The 24,326-nt window shown below is 43.6% G+C and overlaps 1 protein-coding gene across 2 annotated transcripts; it reads right to left on the bottom strand.

Annotated features, from left to right (window-relative positions):
- Positions 1 to 1,285: 1,285 nt before the first annotated feature.
- sos1 (son of sevenless homolog 1 (Drosophila)) lies at positions 1,286 to 23,326 on the bottom strand. Of its 2 annotated transcripts, XM_056734818.1 has the most exons (24): positions 22,396 to 23,326; positions 19,437 to 19,562; positions 18,298 to 18,429; positions 17,871 to 18,035; positions 16,760 to 16,969; positions 16,516 to 16,659; positions 13,592 to 13,702; positions 13,416 to 13,514; positions 12,975 to 13,102; positions 11,198 to 11,489; positions 10,758 to 11,124; positions 9,090 to 9,171; positions 8,667 to 8,789; positions 8,481 to 8,584; positions 8,173 to 8,395; positions 7,031 to 7,150; positions 6,778 to 6,940; positions 5,609 to 5,726; positions 5,357 to 5,529; positions 5,159 to 5,275; positions 4,816 to 5,080; positions 4,505 to 4,549; positions 3,288 to 3,406; positions 1,286 to 3,163 (listed from the first exon to the last, which is right to left on the bottom strand). In XM_056734818.1, exons 1-24 carry the CDS (start codon positions 22,480 to 22,482, stop codon positions 2,693 to 2,695), a joined length of 3,984 nt encoding a protein of 1,327 aa, XP_056590796.1. In that variant the 5' UTR covers positions 22,483 to 23,326; the 3' UTR covers positions 1,286 to 2,692. The 2 variants fall into 2 exon arrangements, with proteins under 2 accessions (XP_056590796.1, XP_056590797.1); XM_056734819.1 differs by lacking the exon at positions 4,505 to 4,549.
- Positions 23,327 to 24,326: the final 1,000 nt, after the last annotated feature.

Consider the following 24,326-nt stretch of genomic DNA (forward strand, 5'->3'; position numbering starts at 1 on the left):
AACATTTCGACTTTATTCTCGTAACATTTCGCCTTTATTCGCCTTTATTCTCGTAACATTTCGACTTTATTCTCGTAACATTTCGATTTAATTCTCGTAACATTTCAACTTTATTCTCGTAACATTTCGACTTTATTCTCGTAACATTTCGACTTTATTCTCGTAACATTTCGACTTTATTCGACTTTATTCTCGTTACATTTCGACTTTATTCGACTTTATTCTCGTAACATTTCGACTTTAATCTCGTAACATTTCGACTTTATTCTCGTAACATTTCGACTTTATTCGACTTTATTCTCGTAACATTTCGACTTTATTCGACTTTATTCTCGTAACATTTCGACTTTATTCTCGTAACATTTCTATTTAATTCTCGAAATCTTGGATTTTTTTATATTTTGAACGTGGCACTAAAACGCTGTCGTAGATTACAATGAGGGCAATTTGTAAATCCCGGTTTCCCTTCAGCGTGATATGCTCGTGAAGCGATCTGCGTGTTTTCACCTGTCATTGTTACCGACTGTGATGCGATCTTGGAAAACCCGTCGGATGTCACGCGGGGACGCGAGCAAGACAAAGTAAAGCACATAACATGAAGAATGAAGGAGTATCAATGCACAGTCCTGTGTGAACTATGGCATGCAGTTTTTTTATACAATGTATTCGTGAGATGACAGAGCTCACAGTCTGGAGCACAGAAAGTTATAACCGCTTCACTGCTCACGCGAGCCGGACCGCGATCTCAAAACATACAAGAGATGATCAAAAGTCCAGACACTGCACATGATAAACAACGTAAAACTTGATTCACTGCTTATTAGTTGTTGTCCGTAATGTTTGTTAGTTTTCTTGTGTTGTGATAATGTTAGAGCTCTCGTTCTTTAAGTGTGCGCTGCACCATTTTCCGTTCTTTCGTTTTATTCAAACGGTTTTGTACAGTATTTTTATAGATTATAGATAAATTGTTATTAGATTAAGTCTCTTACCACTGTAAAGTGACTTTTGCTTGTGATACTGGACTGTTGTGCTTTTCTTTTCATCACTTAACTTTAAACACGTTTTCTCTAAATTGAGTTCGTGAACATCATATCGCTTCAGTCGACCTCAGCCATAACTTCAGTTACACACACAAGATATGAGCGAAATAAAAACTGATTTTAAAGGGCTTGAATATGGTATCAGAAATTGTAATAGCCTTTATAAATTTGCTCCATGTGTTGGGTTTTCCCAGATCAAATCACATATGAACATAAACATTAAAAAATAAATATATAAATGAATATAACAACAACGGCTTTATTGGGCATTCAGTTGTATTAATAAACAACAAGTTCGGAGACGCAAGTACTGCGTGATGACGTCACAAACATACTTATTACCACCTAACGCCACCTTGCATCATAGTGACGGGTAATAATAGATTATAAGGAATTTTTTACCAGCCTGTCAGTCAAAATGACGGACAATAAAGAAGTTTAGCCAGGTTGTAAGTTAATCATTTACAAGTAAATTTTGCCTATATGGACATTTAAAAAAATATGAACTGGGAAAACCAGTTAAATGCGTTAAATTCGATATCGTCCAAAATTTGGGTGCACCTAACTTTTGTGCTGGTGCACCTAAGAAAAAAAGTTAGTCTAGAGCCCTGCATGTATTTATTTAGCAGACGATTTTATGGCAAAACACCTACAGATGCAGGTCATTATAAAGACTACTACACAAGAGTGTGTCATTAAGTGGTGTCGCTTGGTTTTTGCAAGATAATAAAAGTACTTTGACTCCCGTTAATCTCCCTTCATCAGCACCTCTTTACACAGCTCCACTGTGATGACATCACTGAGGTAGAAGCATCTGCAGGTGTGTGTGAAGAGACGCTCACGTCAGCATATAATCGACAGATGAAGAAGTCTCTTCTCTCTGCTGCAGTTTCTGTAGAAATCTACCCATCATTGAATTTCACTGCTCTGGATAAAAGAGCATCTGCTAAAGGAACATCAGCTAACATTACGACTACTTCAGGAACAAAGAAAACCTTTCAACACATCAACAGATGTATTCCTTCACGCTGCAGAAACACACGTTCATCGCTCGTGTTTGGCATTCAGTGGTAGAAACACTTTTATTCCTTTGTTTTGAGAAGGCAATCGTTGTTTTCTTGACATACTTATTGGCAAAACAGCAATGATTGAGGAAATAAAAGCTCAAACACATACAGGACAATCACTTGTTTAGTATTTCTCGAGTACCTCTTTGGTGTGAGGGTACCTTCACCTTCAGCGTACTGGCTGACAAACACTTCTCATGGAGTGGAGAACATCAGCGCTTTCCACAGTCCCTTTTCCAAATGGATCCAGCGGTGAAACACATCAGAATGAACTTGATTACTGCCAGAAACGGTCTGACAGGCCGTGAAGTCTCAGACGCTGATTCTGATGCGTGTGTTTCTCAGTCTGTCTGGCTTTGTGCAGGAAAGAAATAAAGCCGAACTCACCCACAAAAATAAACCAAACCAATGAAATGAAATGAACACCAAACAACGACAAAACATACACAACAGCGACACAAAACAAGTCGTTGTGATTTGCACTTTGCGAAAACACAATCGGTGGTCTGTTAGGGGCACGTCGCTGCTTTGCGTTTGTCCTATGATCTTTCTCAGGTAGGATTCATCACTTGTTCTCCATCTCATTTACGACGGGTTGGCGTTCTCCAGGAGCGCCGGGCCGTCGCGGTGCGCGGACGGGTGAGTCGACTCCCTCTTGTAGGTCTTAGGGGGGAGTTTGGGGATGGGCGACTGGGTCGTGCTCTGGCGTGGCGGGACGGGCGGTCCGGCGGCCCCTGAAGGCGGCTCGCAGTCTGGCAGTGGCGGGGAGGGCAGTTGTTTCCGCGGCCCCAGCGGTGACGGCGTCTGCGGAGGGTGTGGGCTGAATGGAGAGGGCGGGAAGAAGGTCTGGCTCAGTTCGGAGCGACGGCCCTGTGGGGGTGGCTGCAAGTGAAGCGGGGAGCAGGAGAAGACGTCCGGCGTTCTCACGGGCTCTCGGGGGGGCAGGGTGGGTGGACTGTCGGGGGGCTCCGTAAGAGAGTAACGCGGAGAGAAAACCTTTGTGGTGGGCTGACGCGGGGGAATGGCGGGTGGGCTGTCTAAATGCTTCGACATCATCTGAAACACAGACACCCGACACTTCATTCATATCTCTCTCACTGTATGTCACATGCTGTAAATCTGTTTATTACTGTAAACATCTGTTATATTTCTTTAGATGAGGGATGAGAGCGGCGGGCACCTTTGAGGGCGATGACTCAGCGGGGGCAGATTCGGGGCGGCGGCGGGGTGGGACGGGGGGAGGTACCGGGGCATCGTCACTCCTGAGGAAACCCACCATAGACGACACTGAAGATGACCCTAAAGACACACAGAAGAATAGCAGTTACACACACAAACACACTGACCCATGACACTCACTGATAAGACCACATAACCTGTGAAATGATGTCATCACACCTGAGATGGACGAGAGAGAGAGAGACAGAGAGACAGAAGGAGAGAGAGAGAGCGAGAGAGAGAGAGAGAGAGACAGAAGGAGAGAGAGAGAGAGAGAGAGAGAGACAGAAGGAGAGAGAGACAGAGAGACGAGAGAGACAAGAGAGACAGACAGAGAGACGAGAGAGACAGACAGAGAGACAGAGAGAGAGAGAGAGAGAGAGACAGAGAGACAGAAGGAGAGAGAGAGAGAGAGAGAGACGAGAGAGACAGACAGGAGAGACGAGAGAGAGAGACGAGAGAGACAGAGAGACGAGAGACAGACAGAGAGACGAGAGAGAGAGAGAGAGAGAGAGAGAGAGAGAGAGAGAGAGACGAGAGAGACAGACAGAGAGACAGAAGGAGAGAGAGAGAGAGAGAGAGAGAGAGACGAGAGAGACAGACAGAGAGACGAGAGACAGAGAGAGAGAGAGAGAGAGACAGACAGAGAGACAGAAGGAGAGAGAGAGAGAGAGAGAGACGAGAGACAGAGAGAGAGAGAGAGAGAGAGAGAGAGAGAGAGAGAGACAGACAGAGAGACAGAAGGAGAGAGAGAGAGAGAGAGAGACGAGAGAGACAGACAGAGAGACGAGAGAGAGACAGAAGGTGAGAGAGAGAGAGAGAGAGAGAGAGAAAATGTGAGCAGAGGTCACATACAGAAGCAGTGTGTGCAGTGATGGAGATCAAACGTTCAGTCAACATGATCATCCTGTCACATGTTAATGTTAGAGATATAATGTTGTGAACATGTGTGTATGTGTTGCACAATACAGTAACAGCACTCAGGTTTGGAACAGCATGAGGTAAATATGACAGAATGACTGACTAAAGCTCAACATTACAGCAGACAGATTAGTTAAATTCCGTCATAGTTGAAGATTTCCTCATGCGGTTGTTTTTGTTCTTTTTTTGTTGCATATTTGTCATTTTTACACACATGGTAATGCTTTGACAACAGAAAGACAGACAGTATATACTAACGTGGACCATGAGGGAGTGCGACCGGTGCAAAAATACTGTCGCTGTCTGTGAGAAAGCAGAGAGAAAGAAAAGAGAAAGTGACAGATGTGTCTCACCATCATAAGAGCTGATCAGCGGTCAGTTTCATACAGTCTCACACAGACGCACGCACGCACACACAATAGATTCAGTTCTGTTCATGACACAGTTTTCTGTGATTGGTTCATGATACTGCATAGCCTCTCATATCTCTGTGCTTATATAAAGAGACTTTATCAAACACACGGCCGGCTGTAGATCTCATCATATGTGTGTGGGAATGATTGACATACTGGAATGGAAGGGGCTGGACGGCCCCTGCGGCGAGTCAAACACGCTGCAGATCTCTGTGGAGCTGGAGGCGGGCGGCGGGGTCAGCGGGGTGCGGGGCGAGTTGGGAGCGGATGTCGTGCTGCTCTCTGTCTCGCTGTCCGGGATGCGGCTGTAGCTGATCTTCCGCGGCTCGTTCTGCAGCGGCGTGGGGTGGCGCATGGTGCCAGGCCGGACGGTGGATGGCCGGACCCCCGGAGACTTCAGATTATAGTGGTACTTCTTCACCTGTCACAGCACAGCATCACAGTTTAAACTTCTGCATTCTACTGCCTGACATTACACGTGATGAGCGGAGACGCTTACGAATCGAGGCAGCGTGCGGGCGTTACGAGGCTCGATCTCCAGAGATTTGTTGAAGAGATAATCTGTAAACTCTTTCTCCATCATGTCGTCCATGGGGTTCAAGTTCTCAAAGAATTTCTGCAAAATAACAAGAGTGAATCTGTGTACGTCTGTAACGTGGCGTGATGCAGAAGAACCGTGATGCGAGATGTCACGCACCCGTGTGTCGCTCTCCACACGCAAGCAGTACGGCTGGTTCTGATACTGCTGGATCTCTCCCGTGATCTCTGCCACTTTCCTCCGTTTGCTGAAGTTGATGAGCTCTCGGCCGTGTCTCTTCAGGAAGTCTGGATTTCCTTCCTCCGTTTTCAGGATGTTTGTTAAGTAAATGCCTGAAATGTTTGAAGAGATGACACAGGGTTTGATCTTAACACGGACACAGAACTGACAACACTAGACTCACAGACGTACCAAAGAAGGGCACACAGGGGGGGTTGATGGACCGGAGTTTAGCCAAATACTTCTTGTAGTGATCTTCACTGAGCTCGTGAGCTTCTTCTAGAATCTTCCGTTGTCTGCTCGGGATTTGCTGGAAGAAGCATCATAAGACCACGTTACTGTCACCATCACCCTCATGACAGACCACAGCACTGACTCTCCATCATACACCATATTCTCAACAACATTTCAAATAGAAAACATTTACAGTTCTTCATACAGACTGAATAGATCGACCACAAAAACTCAAACAAAGAAAATAAATTAAAACTTAAAGGGCTGATTTTCCTGTACAGGGTTAAAGACAAGTCCTAGATTAAAACAAATAAACTAAAAACAGACATTTCTTTAAATACATCAGTGCCATTCTTTGTCAAAATGCACACAAGTAAGTTTTTTTATTAGTAAATCTAGGGGTGATATGACACGGCTAAAAGGAATATTATGGTTTGTTTTAGATGTAACTCAATGTGTAAACAGGATTTAAGGTTAAAAACGCTGTATTTTCTGTATCTCCTCTCTGAAACACACAGATTTTTTTTACAAAGCTCATGGCTCTGAAAAGCGAGGTGTGCTCTGATTGGCCAGTTCACCAGTGTGTAGTGATGTAGATTTGTGGGGGTGTGGTTACAAGAGGTGTTTCAGACAGGTCTGGGTGAGCATTCGCTTTTACATAGAATGACTCTTTTGTTCCCACACTTAAATGTTTGCAATGTTATGTGTCTAATACATGCATGGGCAACTTATAACACACCAAAGACACAGAACAACACGTGTTCATGACATATGACCCTTTAAATGTCCCAATTTAACTAAGGCCTAGTCCTGTTTAAAGATAATCTCTGACTGGTAAACAGCCTAGTCAACAGACGTCACATCATAAGAATATGGCCGGACCAGTACAATACAAATCTGACTTTGGTCTTGTTTTTCATATGTTGTTTACATTCTCACACTTCATCTTGTTTCAGTGCTGTTGAGGTTGTAAAACAGGTTTATATTTAGTATATTTCTGGTAAATGACGTCATGGTTGCCCTGTCCAGAGATACAGCTCAAAGAAGTCTCCCGTCTGATCTTCAAGCAAAGCAGCGAGGACGAGCCGTGTGATTGAGACGTCACTTCTGTGTGCGTGTGTGCTCACCTCAAACGTGTGATCCAGTCTGTAGACGGGTGAGGAGTTCATGGCACTGACCACCTCCAGAACACCATTGAAGTTATTCAGCTCCTGAAACACCTGCAGGATCTCAATGATCCGTGACACCACGGCCACACGCTCCTCTACGTTCTCTGTCTCTATGATAGACCTGGGAGAGGTGAGGAAAGCGTGAGGACCTCAAGAGTGAATTCACACCGAATGAACCACAGGAGAGAGAGAGAGAGAGACAGAGACGTACTTCTCAAACCACAGCGTGAGGTTAGTGGTGTGCCGGATCATGCGCAGCAGGTTGGGTGAGTTCAACTCTTTGTCTTCTCTGGTCCAAACACTGCCCACCAGCTCTGACGGCTGAACCGCCCTGAAGGAGGAAGGTCGAAGGTCAACTCAACAACTCAATACACTTATACATCAGGCAGTGACAATGTTGAACACATCTGTTGTTTTAATGGACTAGTTGCATGAAACCGCCATATTAGATTTCTGACCAGCGAGTGCGAGCCGGCTTATTTCCGCTCGTATAACACTGTGTGTGAAAATACGTTTTTTGATAAAGATAAGGCTTATCGAGGTACTCAGCAATGTACAGAGGTCTTTCTGTCATATCACTGATATATCAGTTTCTTGTTTTTATCTAAAAAACGCTCATATTAATCCTTATTTTCACACACAGTGTTATGCGAGCAGAAATAAGCCCGCCCGCACTCGCTGATCAGACATGTAATATTGTGCAACTAGCCCATACAAACCCTGTGAACTGTAAGTTCTTCACATTCATCAGCACTCACTGCCGAGTAGTTTTACTCCAAAGTTTGCCAAACGCAGTCTCAAAAACACTGCCTCGCCACACCCCAGTTCTCTATGTCACAAACACGCTGTGACCAATCACATCACAGCATTGATCTGCTCATAATAAACATGGTGAGGTCAACATCTTCACAGGGGAAAAAATGCTGAAATATGATGAGATTTGATGGTCAAAGAGATTTTAAAACCCTGAAGATTCTCCACTATGTGTGTGTGTGCAGAACGGCCTCATGGGAAACAGAGGTGAGGTGGGTACAACGCTCACTGCCTGTTCCCACAGAGGTGAAGGAAGTGTGTGTGTGTGTGTGTGTGTGTGTGTCACAGCTGTTTCGCTCCATTGTGTTTAAGTGGCCCATTTTCTACACAGACAGACTGCAATTGAGCAGAAAATAAAACTACAAACAGGAAGTCCAGACCATAAAACAAAGACAATAAAACACTGAAGTTAACCCACAAAAGTCACTTTCATGTGGTATCAGTTGAAATGTGTTTTTTCAGTTACGTGACGTGTGACGGCAGCAGTATTTGTTGACATGACTGTCTCTGATTGTTGATATCATGTGATGGGGAGGGCACCTGTAGAAGTCAGACTCCAGGAGCGTCAGCTGTCGGGCGATCTCGATGGGGTGAAGGGTCATGAGATCGAACTGATCCGTCTGTCCGGCTTTACACAAATGCCACTCGATGGGCGGCGGCGAGCTCTCGAACGTGATGTTGTGACTCGGGCCATTCACTTGAGCCTGTTTCTTCCTCTGGATGATCTTTGTGATAGACTCCACCCACTTTCTCATGGCTTTACCTGCGGACAGGTCACATGACTTGTGTGAGATCAGAACGGAGCTCATGTGAATATCCTCTAATCATAGGCCAGTTTGTGTCCGTACCTCTGACCATTCCAATGAACTCCTCCAGTCGTCGTAGTAACTGAGCGTCTCTCTCGAAGTCATAGAAATGATGCTCCACCCAGTGCCTGCACACATTCAACACCCTACAGACGGACGGATGGACGGACAGCATGAGATATGAGCAGTCATGTCTGTTTGAGCGTGTGCGGGTGTGTCGTGTTGTACCTGAGCTGTACTGGCTGAACAAACTCCTTACGGAAGCGTTTGAGTTCAGCGCTGAGTGGCTGTTCTCCGTTCTCCACCGCCATCTGATCTGCTTCTGTGGGTTTGGGCTCTGGAATATCAAACCTGCCGCACACCAACATTAGATTACATCAGATTAGAAGATCCTTTAAATCATTTTCTAAACATACAAGTTATATATACTTGGAAATATTGTGAAATGAAGCAAGAAAGCGTAAGATGTGTTAAACTGAATGGACTTTAATCACCTGAGGATTAAAATACTTGACATGGTCATCTACAATAACATTAAACAGCTGGTTTGAAAAAGCAGCCATTTCAAACATCACCTGAGGAGATGTGGACATTCTAAACATGATGATCAAGGTGTTGGTGAGAGAAATAAACTAAATGAGTGTGTGTCACCTCTCCATCAGCAGATCCAGAAGCTCCTGAGGTCTACAGAACGATCTGTACGTGGTGAGAAACGTTCGGACAAAGTTTGGATCTGTAACACATTCAGAAAACAGTTTCTGTTGGTTTAGCTAGGAATACACACAAATGAGTGTTAATACACACAAATGAGTGTTAATACACACAAATGAAACCAAACTGAAGTTCTCAATACAATTATTTCATATAAAGCCCTTCACAGATCATCATCATCAGTGTACAGCAGCGTTTCTTCACTCAGTTTTCATGTCATTGAGTCGTACAGTGAAGGTGCTGTGAGAGTTTTCTGCATGATGGAACGTTTCTGTGCTTTGGAACAATAGAACCTCAGTGTGTGTTTCCAAACAATCAGCCTGGAATTATTCTAGCCAGGAAACAGACACACTGCTGACGCACAACACACACACACACACACACACGCACTTAAAATAGCTCCAGGAGTGAATGTAGAGTCACAGAAATACAGTGAGTGTGTGTTAAAGCTCTCTCTCTCCACCCATAATGATCTGTCTTTCAAACGCGCACACACACACACACACACACACGTGTGGTGTCATTAGAGGTGTTGGAGGTTCCAGTGGAAAGCCGGCTGCTATATTTGACCTCAGACACTCATGAAGAGGAAATGTTCTCGAGGGGACGCCCGTCAAAAGAATTCACGTTCACAGACACACACATCCCATCAATCTCATGACAATCTCCACATCACACTTCACACACAAATGAAATACACAATCATTCTGTTGTGAAGCAAATTTTCTTCAGATCTCTGTGTATTGCGTTCAGTGTGTATTACAGTAAGAGTGAAGTGTGTGTCGGCCTGGACGTGACCCTGACACACAACACAACACTTCTTATGTCACTTATGTAAAGAGATGGATTTGTGTGTACACTTCGTACTATTAATAGATTAACTTATGTTCATTATGGAGTTTATTGTGAGCACAAGCTTCAGTTTCAACAGTTAATCTACACATACATGCATGCACACACGCTCGTTCATAAGCACAAACACACCCACTCGCACACGCACACGCACACACGCACACACACACACACACACACACACAGGTGGAACTCTGAATTTGAGGAGAGTTAATATGGTCAGATGAGACCTACAGCTTGTGTTTTTGTTTGCTCACTGAGTTGTTGTTATTGAGCCTCAAACTTGTGAAATAAATCAGTAATGCGCATTAGTGGAGCAGCACACCGCTCTAACATCTGACTACAGCAAATCCTCAACCAACAGCAACGGATCATGCAACGCACAACACGCTTCAGCCGGCCTGCTACACCTGATGTGCTTCATGCAATGCTCTACACCCGACGCGATTCAGCAACCCACTACACCTGTCACACTTCATGCAGCGGTCTACACACCACGCGCTTCATGCAACCCGCTACACCTAAAATGCTTCATGCAACCCATTACACCTGACGTGCTTCATGCCCTCCGCCACCACCGACGCGCTTTGTACAACCCGCTACACCCGACACGGTACAACCAACCCGCTTCTTGCGACGCTCTACACCTGACATGCCTTAGCCAAAGTGCTACACCTGACGGGGCTAAATGCAATGTGATACACCCGATGCGGCTCAGCCAGCACGCTTTATTTGACATGTCTGATGTGTACTCACCAGCATACATGTGAAAGGTCAGCCGCTCTATGAGCTTCAGCACCGTTCCGGCTTTGATGATAGGAATGCCAGATTTGGACTGGACGTTCTCCTCAAACACAACGTTCTCCTCAGAGTCGGGTTCAGCAAAGCGATAGACTTCAGCTCCTGGAAGTCTCATCTGTTCCTCCTTCTCCTCCTGTAGCATGGCTGTGTCAAGCATGCGCTCAAGGGTCGAGCGATACTGCAGCGAGATGAGCGCCGCCATCCAGCCGTTCTTCTCCTCTGCAGATTTTGCGGAAAACACCACGCTGTTCCCGTCCTTCAGAATGATCTCGAAGGCATGCCGATACTCGCCCTCTTTATCGTCTTTATCGTTTATCTGCACCTGTGGAAAATCAGACAGATGCGTCACACGTCTGTCACTGATCGTCACTCCATTTGACATCTCCTGATCTCACCTTCCTCATGAAGAACTTCTCCTTCAGCCGGTACTCCGCAGCGCTGACTCCTGGCAGACGCGGCTGGCCGTGGTTTGACTTACAGCAGATCATGAGACCGTCGAACAGGAAGATGTGGCGCTCGTGTTTGGCCCCCACACGGGTCAGCGTACCCTCCATGATGAACTCATTACAGCACTGACCGATGTCTTTCCCCTCCCATCCGTCGATGTTCCTCTGAATCTCATTCATCCTCTTGATGGCCAAATGTTTGCCCTTCATCTGCTGACTGTAGAAACGACACGCAGACTCGCTGGTGACAGAGAGGGAGACGATAGCAGTAAACATCAGTAAACGTTGGAGAGAAATGCTTCGTGTACAGTTATTATGTCTAAACTCAATCCTGGATATTCTACACCAGTGGTTCTCAACTCTGGCTGCTGAGATCCATTTTCCTGCCGAGTATAGACCCAACTCTGATAAAACACACCTGAACCAGCTGATCAATATCTTCAGGAAAAGACGCATTCAACTCAATGCTGCGCTGAGCAAATCTATTGCCGTATTAAGTACCACAACAGTGATCCAAGTGCAGCCGTATGCTTTTGAATCACACTCACTGTATTTTAATGTAATACACCAAGTAATCTGTAAAGATCTGCACTAAATTGAACAGTGAAGACGTTGATTAGATGGACATTGATTTTATTGAAAAGTTGTTACAAACTTCACCTTTAAAGAGATACTTCACCTAAAAAAATTATTCTGTCATCATTTCCACACCTTCCAGTTGTTCCAGATCTGTATAAATGTGTTTGTTCTGATGAACACAGAGAAGATATTTGGAAGAATGCTTATAACCAGACAGATCTTGCCCCCCATTGACTCCCATAGTAGGATAAAATATGATTGTAGTCAAAAGTGCCTCAGAACTATTTGCTGTCCAACATTCTTCAAAATATCTTATTTTGTGTTCAACAGATAAAAAAGATAGTATTTTTCCTACTATGGGAGTCAATGGGTCTTGAGATCTGTTTGGTTATGAGCATTCTTCCAAATATCTTTCTCTGTCTTCATAAGAACAAAGACATTTATACAGATTTGGAACAACTGGAAGGTGAGCAAATGATGAAGAACATGAAGCATTTCATGTTTGTGCAGTAAAGAGGAGTCACAGTACTGGATGAGCTGTGTGATATCAGGGAATAAGAGAGCTCAGAATATCACCGCTGACCAGAGCCCAGTGTGATCTCACATGAAGACATCAAGAAAATCTGACGAAGACACACTTTTATTAAGTTAGTGGACTTATTGACACTTCAATAACACAGTCCATCTGTGAACATGAACGAGCAAACACAATAACTGGTGAAATATCTCAGAAAACGCTCACACAGCTCGAGACTACTTCAACACAAACTCACAAACGCACACAAGCCAAAGTCAGACAGGAAGTGTGTTCATATCCAGCAAAGACACGTACCGTAAGATCAGCCATCCTTTCCCCATATGAGAGCAGATGAAACTACAGCAAACACCATCAGACTGTCATGATTCATAAAGTCTCATCAGGAGAACATGTGAGACGATCATGAGAAAACCACAGACGATCGGAGTCACACGCAGCGCTCTCTCCCTCTCTCTCTCTCTCTCTCTCTCTCTCTCTCTCTCTGTGTTGTTTTGAGAACAATAATAGTCGGACGGCCCAAACCCTGACGCAACAGACCCCCCTCACCCCCTGTGTCCCGGCTCAGAGGCTATTTTAGGGGCTGGTGTGTGTGTGTGTGTGTGTGTGTACCTGAGTCGTCTCTTGGCCAGACTCTTGGAGCAGATTCGCTCCATGCTGCTCTGCAGGTTCAGTAGAGCTGTGATGGCCTGTTTCAAACACTCTTTATCCTCCTCATCCTCACTCTTCTCCTCCAGCTGCTGTTGAGCACACATGACATCACAGTCAGAGCACAGAGAGACAGAAGACGATACAGCACTGCAGTCATCCCCCGTTCTTCATCATCATCACGTGTGTGATGGACGTTTGTCTCAGGTCAGCTTTTTCCTGCCATACTCAACACCTCACAGTCAAAGACTTGCTCATTTCTGCTCATAAATCTCGCAGAAAGAATTCAGAAAAGCGGTTTAGAGGGATTTGAGCGAGAGCGTCACGTGACTTCTGACGGATCCTACACACTCAAATATAGGCCAACCTGAGATCAAGGACACAATGATGCTCGGACAAACTCACCTTTAAAGTCTCAAAGTAATGCAGATAGTGGTAGACGGGGGTCAGGAGTAACCGTGGTAACACATACTGCACCGCTTCTTTAAAGCCTTCACAGATGGACTGGAATAAAAGAGAAGTTTACACACACACACAGAACTGCTGAACCCTCACGTGACGCGCTGTGTGTGACCTCTGACCTGCAGGTAAAGAGCCGCTCCAGGTTTAGAGAGTTGACTGAGGAAGTGGTCGTGAAAGCCGCAGCGCAGGATGTCCTGAGCATATGTCTCGTAGGGGTCAAAGGCCAGCTCCTGAAATCGGCCAACACCCCAGAGTTAATAAATGACACCCAGCACGCCCGCCGTGACCTGTATTGTTACAGCTCTAGCGAAAACAAGCGCACACGTGTTCAAAAGGACACAGGGTCAGGCGATGTGAAGCGCTCAGGTACAGCGGACAGACGTGTGCTTTCAAACTAGAACAATGACTTTACTAACACTTTAACAGAAGAGAACACATGAAATACACACATTCAGTCACCGCAGTATAATGGGAATGAAAGTGCAACCTTTCATGCTTTTTCCTTAGTAAAGATCAACAACAAAAATCTGTTATTGAGCAAATAAAAATCATAAAAATTGATATAAAAACCCTGATTCACAACATGCGTATAATAATGCTTTATAATATGAGCTGTCAGGTCACACTTCACATTTCACACAGAGCAGATGTAAATAGCGATTCTATCAAAGTACAAAAGAGCATCTTCAGCTCCGTGACAATAATGTGAATCTATTCAAGAAATGATTTCCTAATAAATCTTAAATATTTAAAAGGGTGATGCAACGTGTTGTCTTCTCATGCTTAACATGGTCAACATGTCAAAAAATGAGTTTGGCGTGTGACGTAGTTTTTCTGTGCTTGATACATTCCCCCAGTGATCGAACAGGTTTCAGAAAGTTTCTTTCGACATATAAAACTGTTTCAAAACAAATTTTCTTAGTCCCTTATTGGACAATTCTCACAGAAAAGCACACGGCACGGACACAGGAGAGCAGGAGAAGGAGCATGCGCAGACATCACATTCACTTGTGTGCAGGTGAGAGAGAGCATGTGTTGGTGATGTTCAGGTGTTTGTTTGTTCACTCCATTTGGGTGATGGATGTTATATAAACGGTGGATATAACGCTGGATTTAGAGTTGTTTGAAACCGATATATGGAGCCGTCCCAGCGCTAAAAGATGCCGGACATGAACCGCATGCGGTAAGTGAAACTGATGTCGGTGTTTTGTTGACAATGTGCTTTAGTTCAGTCTACCCCTCCCCCCGGACGCATTGTATGATTTCAGAAGTAATCGTATTGCTTTATCTATCTTTTATAAATGTGATCAAACTAAATACTCTTCGTAGATATGACGCATGCAACACTACTCTATAGGTACTTGTGAGAATTTGGGTTTTCCCTGTGTCCCACATACTATGTGAAATGTATTTCAATGATTATCTTTCACGAATTATGTCTAATCTTACTCGATTTTAAGTGCTGATCAAGCTAACAGAATGTTCCAGAAAGTTTCAATGTACTAAGAACATCATGCTGCCTTTTGCTAACAATATTAATAGAGGTCTGGTATTTCTAAGAACAAGGAACTAACCACGTGAATAATATTAATAGAGGTCTGGTATTTTTCCTTGACATATCTTACTTCCTCTTTTAAGAATATAAGTATTGGATCTATACTCAATAAACTTTGGACTCTGATTGAACTGCACTGGTGTATCGGTTTCATTCTTGGTCCCCAGGCCTGAAACTTTGTGTGTTCCATCGACTAGACTCTTCAACCTTCTACCTAGGCAAAAAGTAATAATCTTACAGTACTCGAGATTAATATGAGATTGGCAGAAACCCTGTGTGTTACACCCGCTATAAACATGTATATTGGACTCCTTTCACAATGCAAGCCTTAATGCTCAGATCAGATTTTTTGTTCGGCCGTTCACACAATTTTTTATATGTGGTCAATATCAGATTCCAGTGTGAACTGGTGATGGTTAAAAACTGAAACAACAGTCACACGTAACACGCAGCATGCTGTCATACAGAAATGAGCAAGGGTCAAGTCAGCGGGTGTGTTTGACTCTCTGCTGTGTTGTGCGGTGATTTGAGAGAATTGTGATGCATGTCGATCTACAATGACGCAACAGTAGCTTTAATTCCGATATGACCGTTCAGACGGAGGTCACATTGCGAAACATAAGACCTGTGTCCGATTTAGGACCACATATGGAAGTGGCTCAGATCCGATTTAAAAAGATGGGTTTCTATGTTGTTTGTCCTCATCACACTACATAAACAGATCTGGGTCACAAATGAGCAACAAAATCTGATTTTGGACGAACTCTTAAGCTGTGTTCCACCAAACTTGAATGAAGCGTTAAGCGCAAGTGATTTACATGTTAAATCAATGCAAAGACGCAATAGGACATCCTGCGGCGTGATTCGCGCGAATAACGAGGCGCGAATTGAGCTTTTCAGGCATTTGATAAATCTGTTGAAAAATCTGAATTTTGGCAAAAATTTGTGCCGCGTTAAACAATCAGCAGTTGCTTTGGTAGTGACGTGATTATGACAGAAATGTGAAACAACAATGGAGGACAAAATCATCGTTGCTGTGTGTGGATACCTTAAGCTGTACGATACATCTTACTTTTATCAAAACAGGAATGAAGAGGATCATGCTTGGAATAAAGTGAGTGAGGAGGTCGGACAATCTGGTAGGTTTCAAAAAACGCTCTTTACTCAATTTGAGCTAAATATACATATATATATACACACGAGACTGGAGGCGCCTGGCAAAAGCCCCTCCCATGACTTGAATTCACGTCTGTTGTCAAGTGAATTTCACGCGCGAATGAAGCGAGTAAACTCAAAATGTTCAATCGTCCAACTACGCCTGAATAGTGCGATTTATTCGCTCAAGTCACGTTTTTTGGGAACGTTCTATTAGAAAGCTCTTAGAAGAAAAGTGAAGAAATAAATTTGTTGGTTAGGATTTTTTAACATTGAAATTGATTTATAAAGCAGAATGAATGGAAATCTGTGGGATTATATTCAGGAGTTTACCTCAGCGAGGTCTTCAAAGCAGCTCCCCACCAGTGGATGAGGGCTTCCTTCATCTGTCATCTCCACTGTGTCCTCGATCAATCCCAGCAGCTTCACTGTCACCTCGTGAATGTCTACAATCCGACTGAAGATGTTCTCCACATCCTACCAGATCGAGAGAGAGAGAGAGAGAGAGAGAGGAGTTGGGTGCACTGGGGCAATGATGAGGAGGAGCGCGGTGATAAAGAAGCGCCTCGTGACTCACGTGAGGTGAAAACAGCATGGTGTTAGAGACGAAGGGCTCGCGGAACACTTTGATGATGAGGTTGAGATCTCTCAGATACTGCCGTACCTCAGCCATGAACGCTTTCACCAGATCATAGTACATCTGCTCCTCAGACGCCGACGGTTCTTCGTCCATCAGAGGAAAAACACTGAAGTCCTCCTCCACCTGATGGAACATGTCCATCAACACCTGTAACCACAGCAACAGAGGCGGAGCTTGAGCAGAGTTAAAGATGCTTGAGATGCTGTTATCTTGTCCACTGTTTCTAATCCAAATCATTTTTAATGACAAAATAACATTGTGAAGGTTGATAGAGTAAGTCATTTTTATAGATAACAGCAGTTAAAGTGATAGTTCACCAAAAAATGGAAACTTCACTAATTATTCAATCACTCCCTCATGTCATTTCACACCTGTATAAAATAATTTGTTTTGATGAACACAGAGAAAGATATTTGGAAGAATGTTAGCAATTTTTTATTCTTTGACATTAACTGCCATAGTAGGACATTTTTTATGGTTAATTTAAAGGTCTCTCAGAACTCTTTGTTTACCTAAACTCTTCAAAATATATCATGATGTGTTCAACAGAACAAAACAAATTTTAATATTTTTTTTCCTACTATGGTAGTGGATGATATCCCAGAACTGAAAATTGCTAACAATCTTCCAAATATCTTTCTCTGTGTTCACTGGAACAAAGAAATGTATACAGGTTTGAAACAACCTGAGGGTGAGTAAATGATGACAGAATTTCTATTTTCGAGTGAACTGTTCCTTTAAATATTCACCAGGGCTGTTCAACGATGAATTGCGATAAATCACATCCAGAATAAAAGTTTGTGTTTAATATATATGTCTGTGTACTGTGCATATTAATTTCGCATTTATTAAAGCATGCATGCATATATTAAAAATATATAAATGTTTATGTATATAATTCTAATTATATGTAAATATATACATGCAAATATTTCCTAAATATAAACATGTATGTGTATGCTTCTATAAATACAAAATGAACACGCAGAGTGCTCAGACATATATATATATATATTTATTTTTTACGGTGATTAATCTTAAGTAATACCTTATCAGCACACATGGCCACAGTGATGTCCTGCTGTGAGATCTCATAATGCCGAATGTTTCGTACATAATTTCCAGCCAGCTTCAGTATATCTGCAGAGATGTACTCCAGCACGGCCACTATATACACCGACACCTGATGATCAATTTTATACCCCAACACCTCCTGACAGAGACAAGAGAGCAGAGAGTAAGAGCACAGCGCCCTCTACAGGACAATACAGGAAGCCATCATTTATTTACTCCTATGAAATCTCAAACCTGTGCAGAACACAAAAGAAGATATTTGGAAGAACAACACTGAACTCCATTGACTTCCATTGTATGAACACAAAACCACAGAGACATTTCTCAAAATATCTTCTGTTGTGTTCCACTTGCACGCAGGTTTTGGGAGTGAATGAATGAGTTGAATGCAGATGGAGCACCTTCAGAAGCGGGTGGATCTTGTCCACGGGCAGCGCTAGAGGATTCCTCCTCTTCCTCTTCTCTATGGCAGCCTGGGCGTCCGCGATGGCCCATTTCTCGATGGGGTGAGGAAAACTCTTCTGCACACGCTCCTGACAGACACAAAACCACCATATGAGATGCACAGAATGAGTTGGTCATCACAGGAGAAAAGACACACAGATGATGGGAGAACAATGAGCGTCAGAGATATTACTCCAGGAGAGCCGTGATGATGGTGAAAACACGTGACGGGATCTGATCATGATAAACCTGTCAAGAGGTTTAACATGCTCTTAACCAGTAACCAAAGCACCTTTTCATGTCAGACCAGTCATCTGTGAGCACGCCAAACAAACAAACAAACAAACAAAAACAAACCGATTAAAATGAGTTAGCTGTGTTCACCACTGAGACCGGAAGAACACAGATTGACCTTATCTCTGTGGTAAATATAAAATACTACAGTGAATGAAAAGATGAAGTGAGGTCACCCTAATGTGAAAACTCTCTCGTCATTTACTCTGATTTACAATGTTGATGATCATTTCCTCGCCCTCATGTCATCCAAGATCTTTATGTGGTTGTTTCTTTAGTGTTTAAAAAAACCTTCCAATTTCCTTACCACTAAAGAAACAAAAACATAAACATCTTGGATGACATGAGGGGGGGGGGGAATGATCATCAACATTTCTTTTGAAAGTGAACTACTCCTTTAATTCTTGAGGTGTGTTTATTCAGGAAGAGCTTCTGGACCAGTATTGTTTACATCTATATGACATCACTTCTTCAGTTTAACATTTTAATATAAAAAAAATATTTATTTGTGTTCAGCTGAGAGTCATATACAGTAAATGTTTGAATGTTTCAGCACTCTGAATGCTGGTCAGAGGTACAGATGGGTGACCTTGTGTCAAATAAAAACAGTATTATGAAAATGACAGTGACTGTAACACACTTATTTGACCAGATTAACAGATCTTCACCAGAATGTGAATCGTCCATAAATTAGTTTATACTTCATGTTGTCGTGTGTGTCACATGAAACGGTACAGTAGTGAGGGGTATCATTATAAAATGCGTGTTGTTGTGATGTGGTTGTCATGGTGACGTCGTTCACCTCCACATCCTGTACGGTGCGCGGCTGGGCCTGACACAGTGTGTTGAGCAGCACCAGAATCAAGCCTTCGATGTACTGCAGCGCCTCCTGCTGGGACGACAGCTTCGGGTGAACCTGATTCAACACCTGCACACACACACACACACACACACACACACATCAGTACACACATCAATCTGAGCTGATGCATGTTTATTTAAGGAAACATTGTACTGAGAAAAATGAGCAGTATTACTATTTTTTTATGATAATTTATAGAGACTAAGCTACAATGAGATACAGCACCAGAGGGATTGTGGGTATTCCAGTGAAATTAGCTTAAAGACGTTATAAACCATTAAACATGATATCATGCACACACACATGTAAGGGTGTCAGTGAGTTTCTGTACACACACTGTACATTAAATCTACTACACAACAAAACAACTTCCTCTCAAACAACAAAGACTGCCGATCGATTGACAAATGACTCTCCATGCACACGTGTTCAGTGTTGTGTAATGATTGTGTGTTTGATACTGGCGGCTAGATGAGGGTGTGGAGACAAACGCTTCACTTCCCCACAGTTATGAGAAGAATTTCAACCTGACAAATCTCAGCTAGTGCAGACCTGCATCCACACACACATCATCATTTACCACAATGTACCACGGTAAAGAGAGACAGACACTAGTGCTGAGACTTGATCAGTTTAAGGCAAGATAAGGGAAAGTTAAGAGGGAGAATTAAGGACAAGACAAAGGAGAGTTTAGGGCCAGACGAGGGAGAGTTTAAGGTGAGAAGAGGGAGAGTTTAGGGCCAGACGAGGGTGAGTTTAGGGCCAGACGAGGGTGTGTTTAGGGTGAGACGAGGGAGAGTTTAGGGTGAGACGAGGGAGAGTTTAGGGTGAGACGAGGGAGAGTTTAGGGCCAGACGAGGGTGTGTTTAGGGTGAGACGAGGGAGAGTTTAAGGTGAGACGAGGGAGAGTTTAGGGTGAGACGAGGGAGAGTTTAAGGTGAGAAGAGGGAGAGTTTAGGGCCAGACGAGGGTGAGTTTAGGGCCAGACGAGGGTGTGTTTAGGGTGAGACGAGGGAGAGTTTAGGGCCAGACGAGGGAGAGTTTAGGGCCAGACGAGGGTGTGTTTTGAGCCAGACGAGGGAGAGTTTAGGGCCAGACGAGGGTGTGTTTAGGGTGAGACGAGGGAGAGTTTAGGGCCAGACGAGGGTGTGTTTAGGGTGAGAAGAGGGAGAGTTTAGGGCCAGACGAGGGTGAGTTTAGGGCCAGACGAGGGTGAGTTTAGGGCCAGACGAGGGTGAGTTTAGGGCCAGACGAGGGTGTGTTTAGGCTGAGACGAGGGAGAGTTTAGGGTGAGACGAGGGAGAGTTTAGGGTGAGACGAGGGAGAGTTTAGGGCCAGACGAGGGAGAGTTTAGGGCCAGACGAGGGTGTGTTTTGAGCCAGACGAGGGAGAGTTTAGGGCCAGACGAGGGTGTGTTTAGGGTAAGACAAGGGAGAGTTTAGGGCCAGACGAGGGTGTGTTTAGGGTGAGACGAGGGAGAGTTTAGGGTGAGAAGAGGGAGAGTTTAGGGCCAGACGAGGGAGAGTTTAGGGCCAGACGAGGGTGTGTTTAGGGTGAGAAGAGGGAGAGTTTAGGGCCAGACGAGGGAGAGTTTAGGGCCAGACGAGGGAGAGTTTAGGGCCAGACGAGGGAGAGTTTAGGGCCAGACGAGGGAGAGTTTAGGGCCAGACGAGGGTGTGTTTAGGGTGAGAAGAGGGAGAGTTTAGGGCCAGACGAGGGAGAGTTTAGGGCCAGACGAGGGTGTGTTTAGGGTGAGAAGAGGGAGAGTTTAGGGCCAGACGAGGGAGAGTTTAGGGCCAGATGAGGGTGTGTTTAGGGTGAGACGAGGGAGAGTTAAGAGGGAGAATTAAGGGCGAACCGAGGGAGAGTTAAAGGGAAAATTAAGGGCGAGCTGAGGGAGAGTTTAGGGCGCTCTCTGACTGAAGATGTTAAGATCAGATCTCTGTGTGGGTCAGACTGCACATTTATACAAACATCTGATCCTGAAGGTCTGGAACTTATCACCACTTTCTTTGGACAAGGCCCTGCCAAGAGGCCATATGACTGATAGGTAAAGCAACCAATCATGTCTGGTTTTGTAACGCGTCACTCAACCAATTCAACCAATCAGATAACGACTTTGAATGAGCGGAAATGTCCAAAAAAGTGTGCCTTATTCATCAGACCTTTAGCCAACGATCTGTCTGAGGCTAAGACTTACATATCTGTTCTCAAGACACTGACCATCAGATTCACTGCCATTAGAAATGTGACAGGCATTCAAAACTCAAATGAATCACCAATCATGTGAACTGAACACATCAGCATTATTTATATCATGAGCATAGCCGACGTCACATCAGAGAGAACACTGGATGAATGCCTCAAAACAAATCTCCATAACCTGAAAAGGGCCGAATCAGCAGAACACAAAAGAAGGTATTTTGAAGAATGTTGATAATCAATCAACACTGACTTCCATTGTATGAACATAAAACCACAATTGTTAAATTATCTTATTTTGTGTTTGACTGAAGAAAGACTCACAAACAGTTTTACAACCACACAGAGGGACAATAAATCACAACAGAATTTTGCAAAAAGAAAAAACTTTGACCGAACTATCCCGTGCTGTTTATCTACCCGAGTGTGTTTTCAATCAATAACACCCCAACACACAGTTATGAGACTGAATGAATTCTCACTGTTGCTATGGATTCAGTGTGTACGTGCGAGCGCGTGCACTCAGCGTGCTGCCATTTTGGATGAGCGCAGCAGAGAAAGCAGCTCTTAAGTGAGAAGATGAGATGAGGAATCTGTCCTGTCTCAACTCTTCTGATCTCAGACCGGCCCGGCAGCTCATATGTGACACATCAGCACTTGTGTTCTCTACAGTGTCTGTCAGCATGTGTGACGTTACCTTGTTGAGGGAGGGCACCAGAAGTCCTCTCCACTTGGGCGCGTTCTCCTCACTGTAGAAGTCGTACTGTAAGGGCGCAGCCTGCATGACTGTGTGTCTCACATCCACCTGATCGGACAGAGCTGCTGCTGATGATGATGATGATGATGATGATGATGGTGATGATGATGATGCTGAGGGAGAGCACACCTGCCTACAGCGACCATCGCATCATCACCGCCACAGAGCAGCTGGAAACTCCAACCTGAGACCATCAAACCTCCAGCAGAACACCGACACAGCGCGTGAAGATGAATGACAGGTGATGAAGATGATTGACAGCTGTGATGATGAAGATGATGTCAGATTCTTCAGCCGCTCCTCCGCGTCTGGTACTGGTCAGATATCGATCTGGTATCGATGTGTCCGATCAGGATGTCTGATATGGACAGGTGCGCGTTTTTCCGTTGTAACTGTTCTGATCAGTGCACGCGCATCGTCTCAGGGTTCAGGTGGATGCTCGCGCGCCTCAACATCAGTTATTGATCAGGTATCGATGAGACAGATCGCATTCAGGCTGCGGGACTCCAGGCCCAGGCTCGCGCGGGGAAAAGCTGTTTCCTCGTCTCCTGTTGTTGTGGTGTTGATGCTCGATCAGACGAGATAGTTTTACTCAGACGTTAGATCAGATATCTCTGTTTTATTGATCCGCGGTCATTCGGGCGGTTCGTGAACATGCGCAATAAAACGCCTCAATAAACTGACTAAAAACAGCGCGCGCGGTGTGCCGCTGGGCTCGTGCCGCTCCACAACCAGAAGAACAAACACACGGACATCAAGTGACGCACAAAAATAAGCAAAAGTGAGAAAAAACCGAAGGTGATTAAGAAAGAGTCCGTCCGCGGTTTGAAAGAGACGAAGCAAAAACACTGAACGTGTGATGACGCAATGACGCAGGCGGCGCAGACGCAACCAATTGAGCACCGTTCATGGATCAATAAAAGTGTTTAAAGTGTGATAGTACAAATTATATTGTCAAACAAAACACTGATAGTAAAAAATACAATTATTCGAAATGCTCACAAATAAATAACAAAAGTACAGACTGACAATTTGGAAGCGTTGCAGTTACAGGAAAATGTAAATTATATCGATGTAATATTAACTTATTTGATTAATTATTGGCTTTTGTTTGAACAAATGAGAGATTTGTATTAATGCATCAAGACAAATCACAATTACACATAAAATAGAACAAACAACAAGATGGGTAACATGTAAGATTACAAAGGAAAGAAAGCAACAAAAAAAATACAATTATATATATATATATATATATATATATATATATATATATATATATATATATTATGTCGAAGTATCCGCTTTGGATAAAAGCCTCTGCTAAATGAATACATGTAAATGTAAATATATACGCACACATACATAAATAAATAATCTGTATTTATTTGTATATTTTATTCTGTGTAGTGTTATTTGTATGCACCATGGGTCTGAGAGTAACGCAGTTTCGATCCTCTATACATATGTATTTACTGTACATGTAGCAGAAATGACAATAAAACAGACTATGACTTACAGACACACATTAACAGATATATACACTTTACAATCCTATAAGTACTACACCACAGAAGAGTCTAACAAGCAAGTTTTTTAATTTCCTTTGGGCTTTAAATATATATCAACATCTTTAAAAAATAAAATAAAAATTTGAGATCGCGGACAGGACACGACGACGTGACGTCGCACAGCAGTACAGACAGAACTAGCTGATCACAGAAAAACCGGTCACGTCCGTCACACTTCTCTGTCTTCAGTGTTAAAACGCGAAACTTTATATATTGTTTTACTCTTTGGTTAGTTAGGTTAATAAATCATAGAAGTTTGATTCATCTAGATCCACAGAGCTGTTATCTATCATAGGCATT

This window comes from Triplophysa dalaica, chromosome 21, assembly GCF_015846415.1.
Source record: "Triplophysa dalaica isolate WHDGS20190420 chromosome 21, ASM1584641v1, whole genome shotgun sequence".
NCBI classification, from domain to species: domain Eukaryota; kingdom Metazoa; phylum Chordata; class Actinopteri; order Cypriniformes; family Nemacheilidae; genus Triplophysa; species Triplophysa dalaica.

Excerpts from the sequence above, each read along its gene's own strand:
- sos1 (XM_056734818.1), bottom strand. The coding sequence starts at position 22,482 with ATGCAGGCTGCGCCCTTACAGTACGACTTCTACAGTGAGGAGAACGCG. Across the intron at positions 6,941-7,030 it reads CTCACGCTGTGGTTTGAGAA|GTCTATCATAGAGACAGAGA; the intron begins GTACGTCTCTGT and ends CACCTCTCCCAG. Across the intron at positions 5,530-5,608 it reads CCCCTGTGTGCCCTTCTTTG|GCATTTACTTAACAAACATC; the intron begins GTACGTCTGTGA and ends CAAACATTTCAG.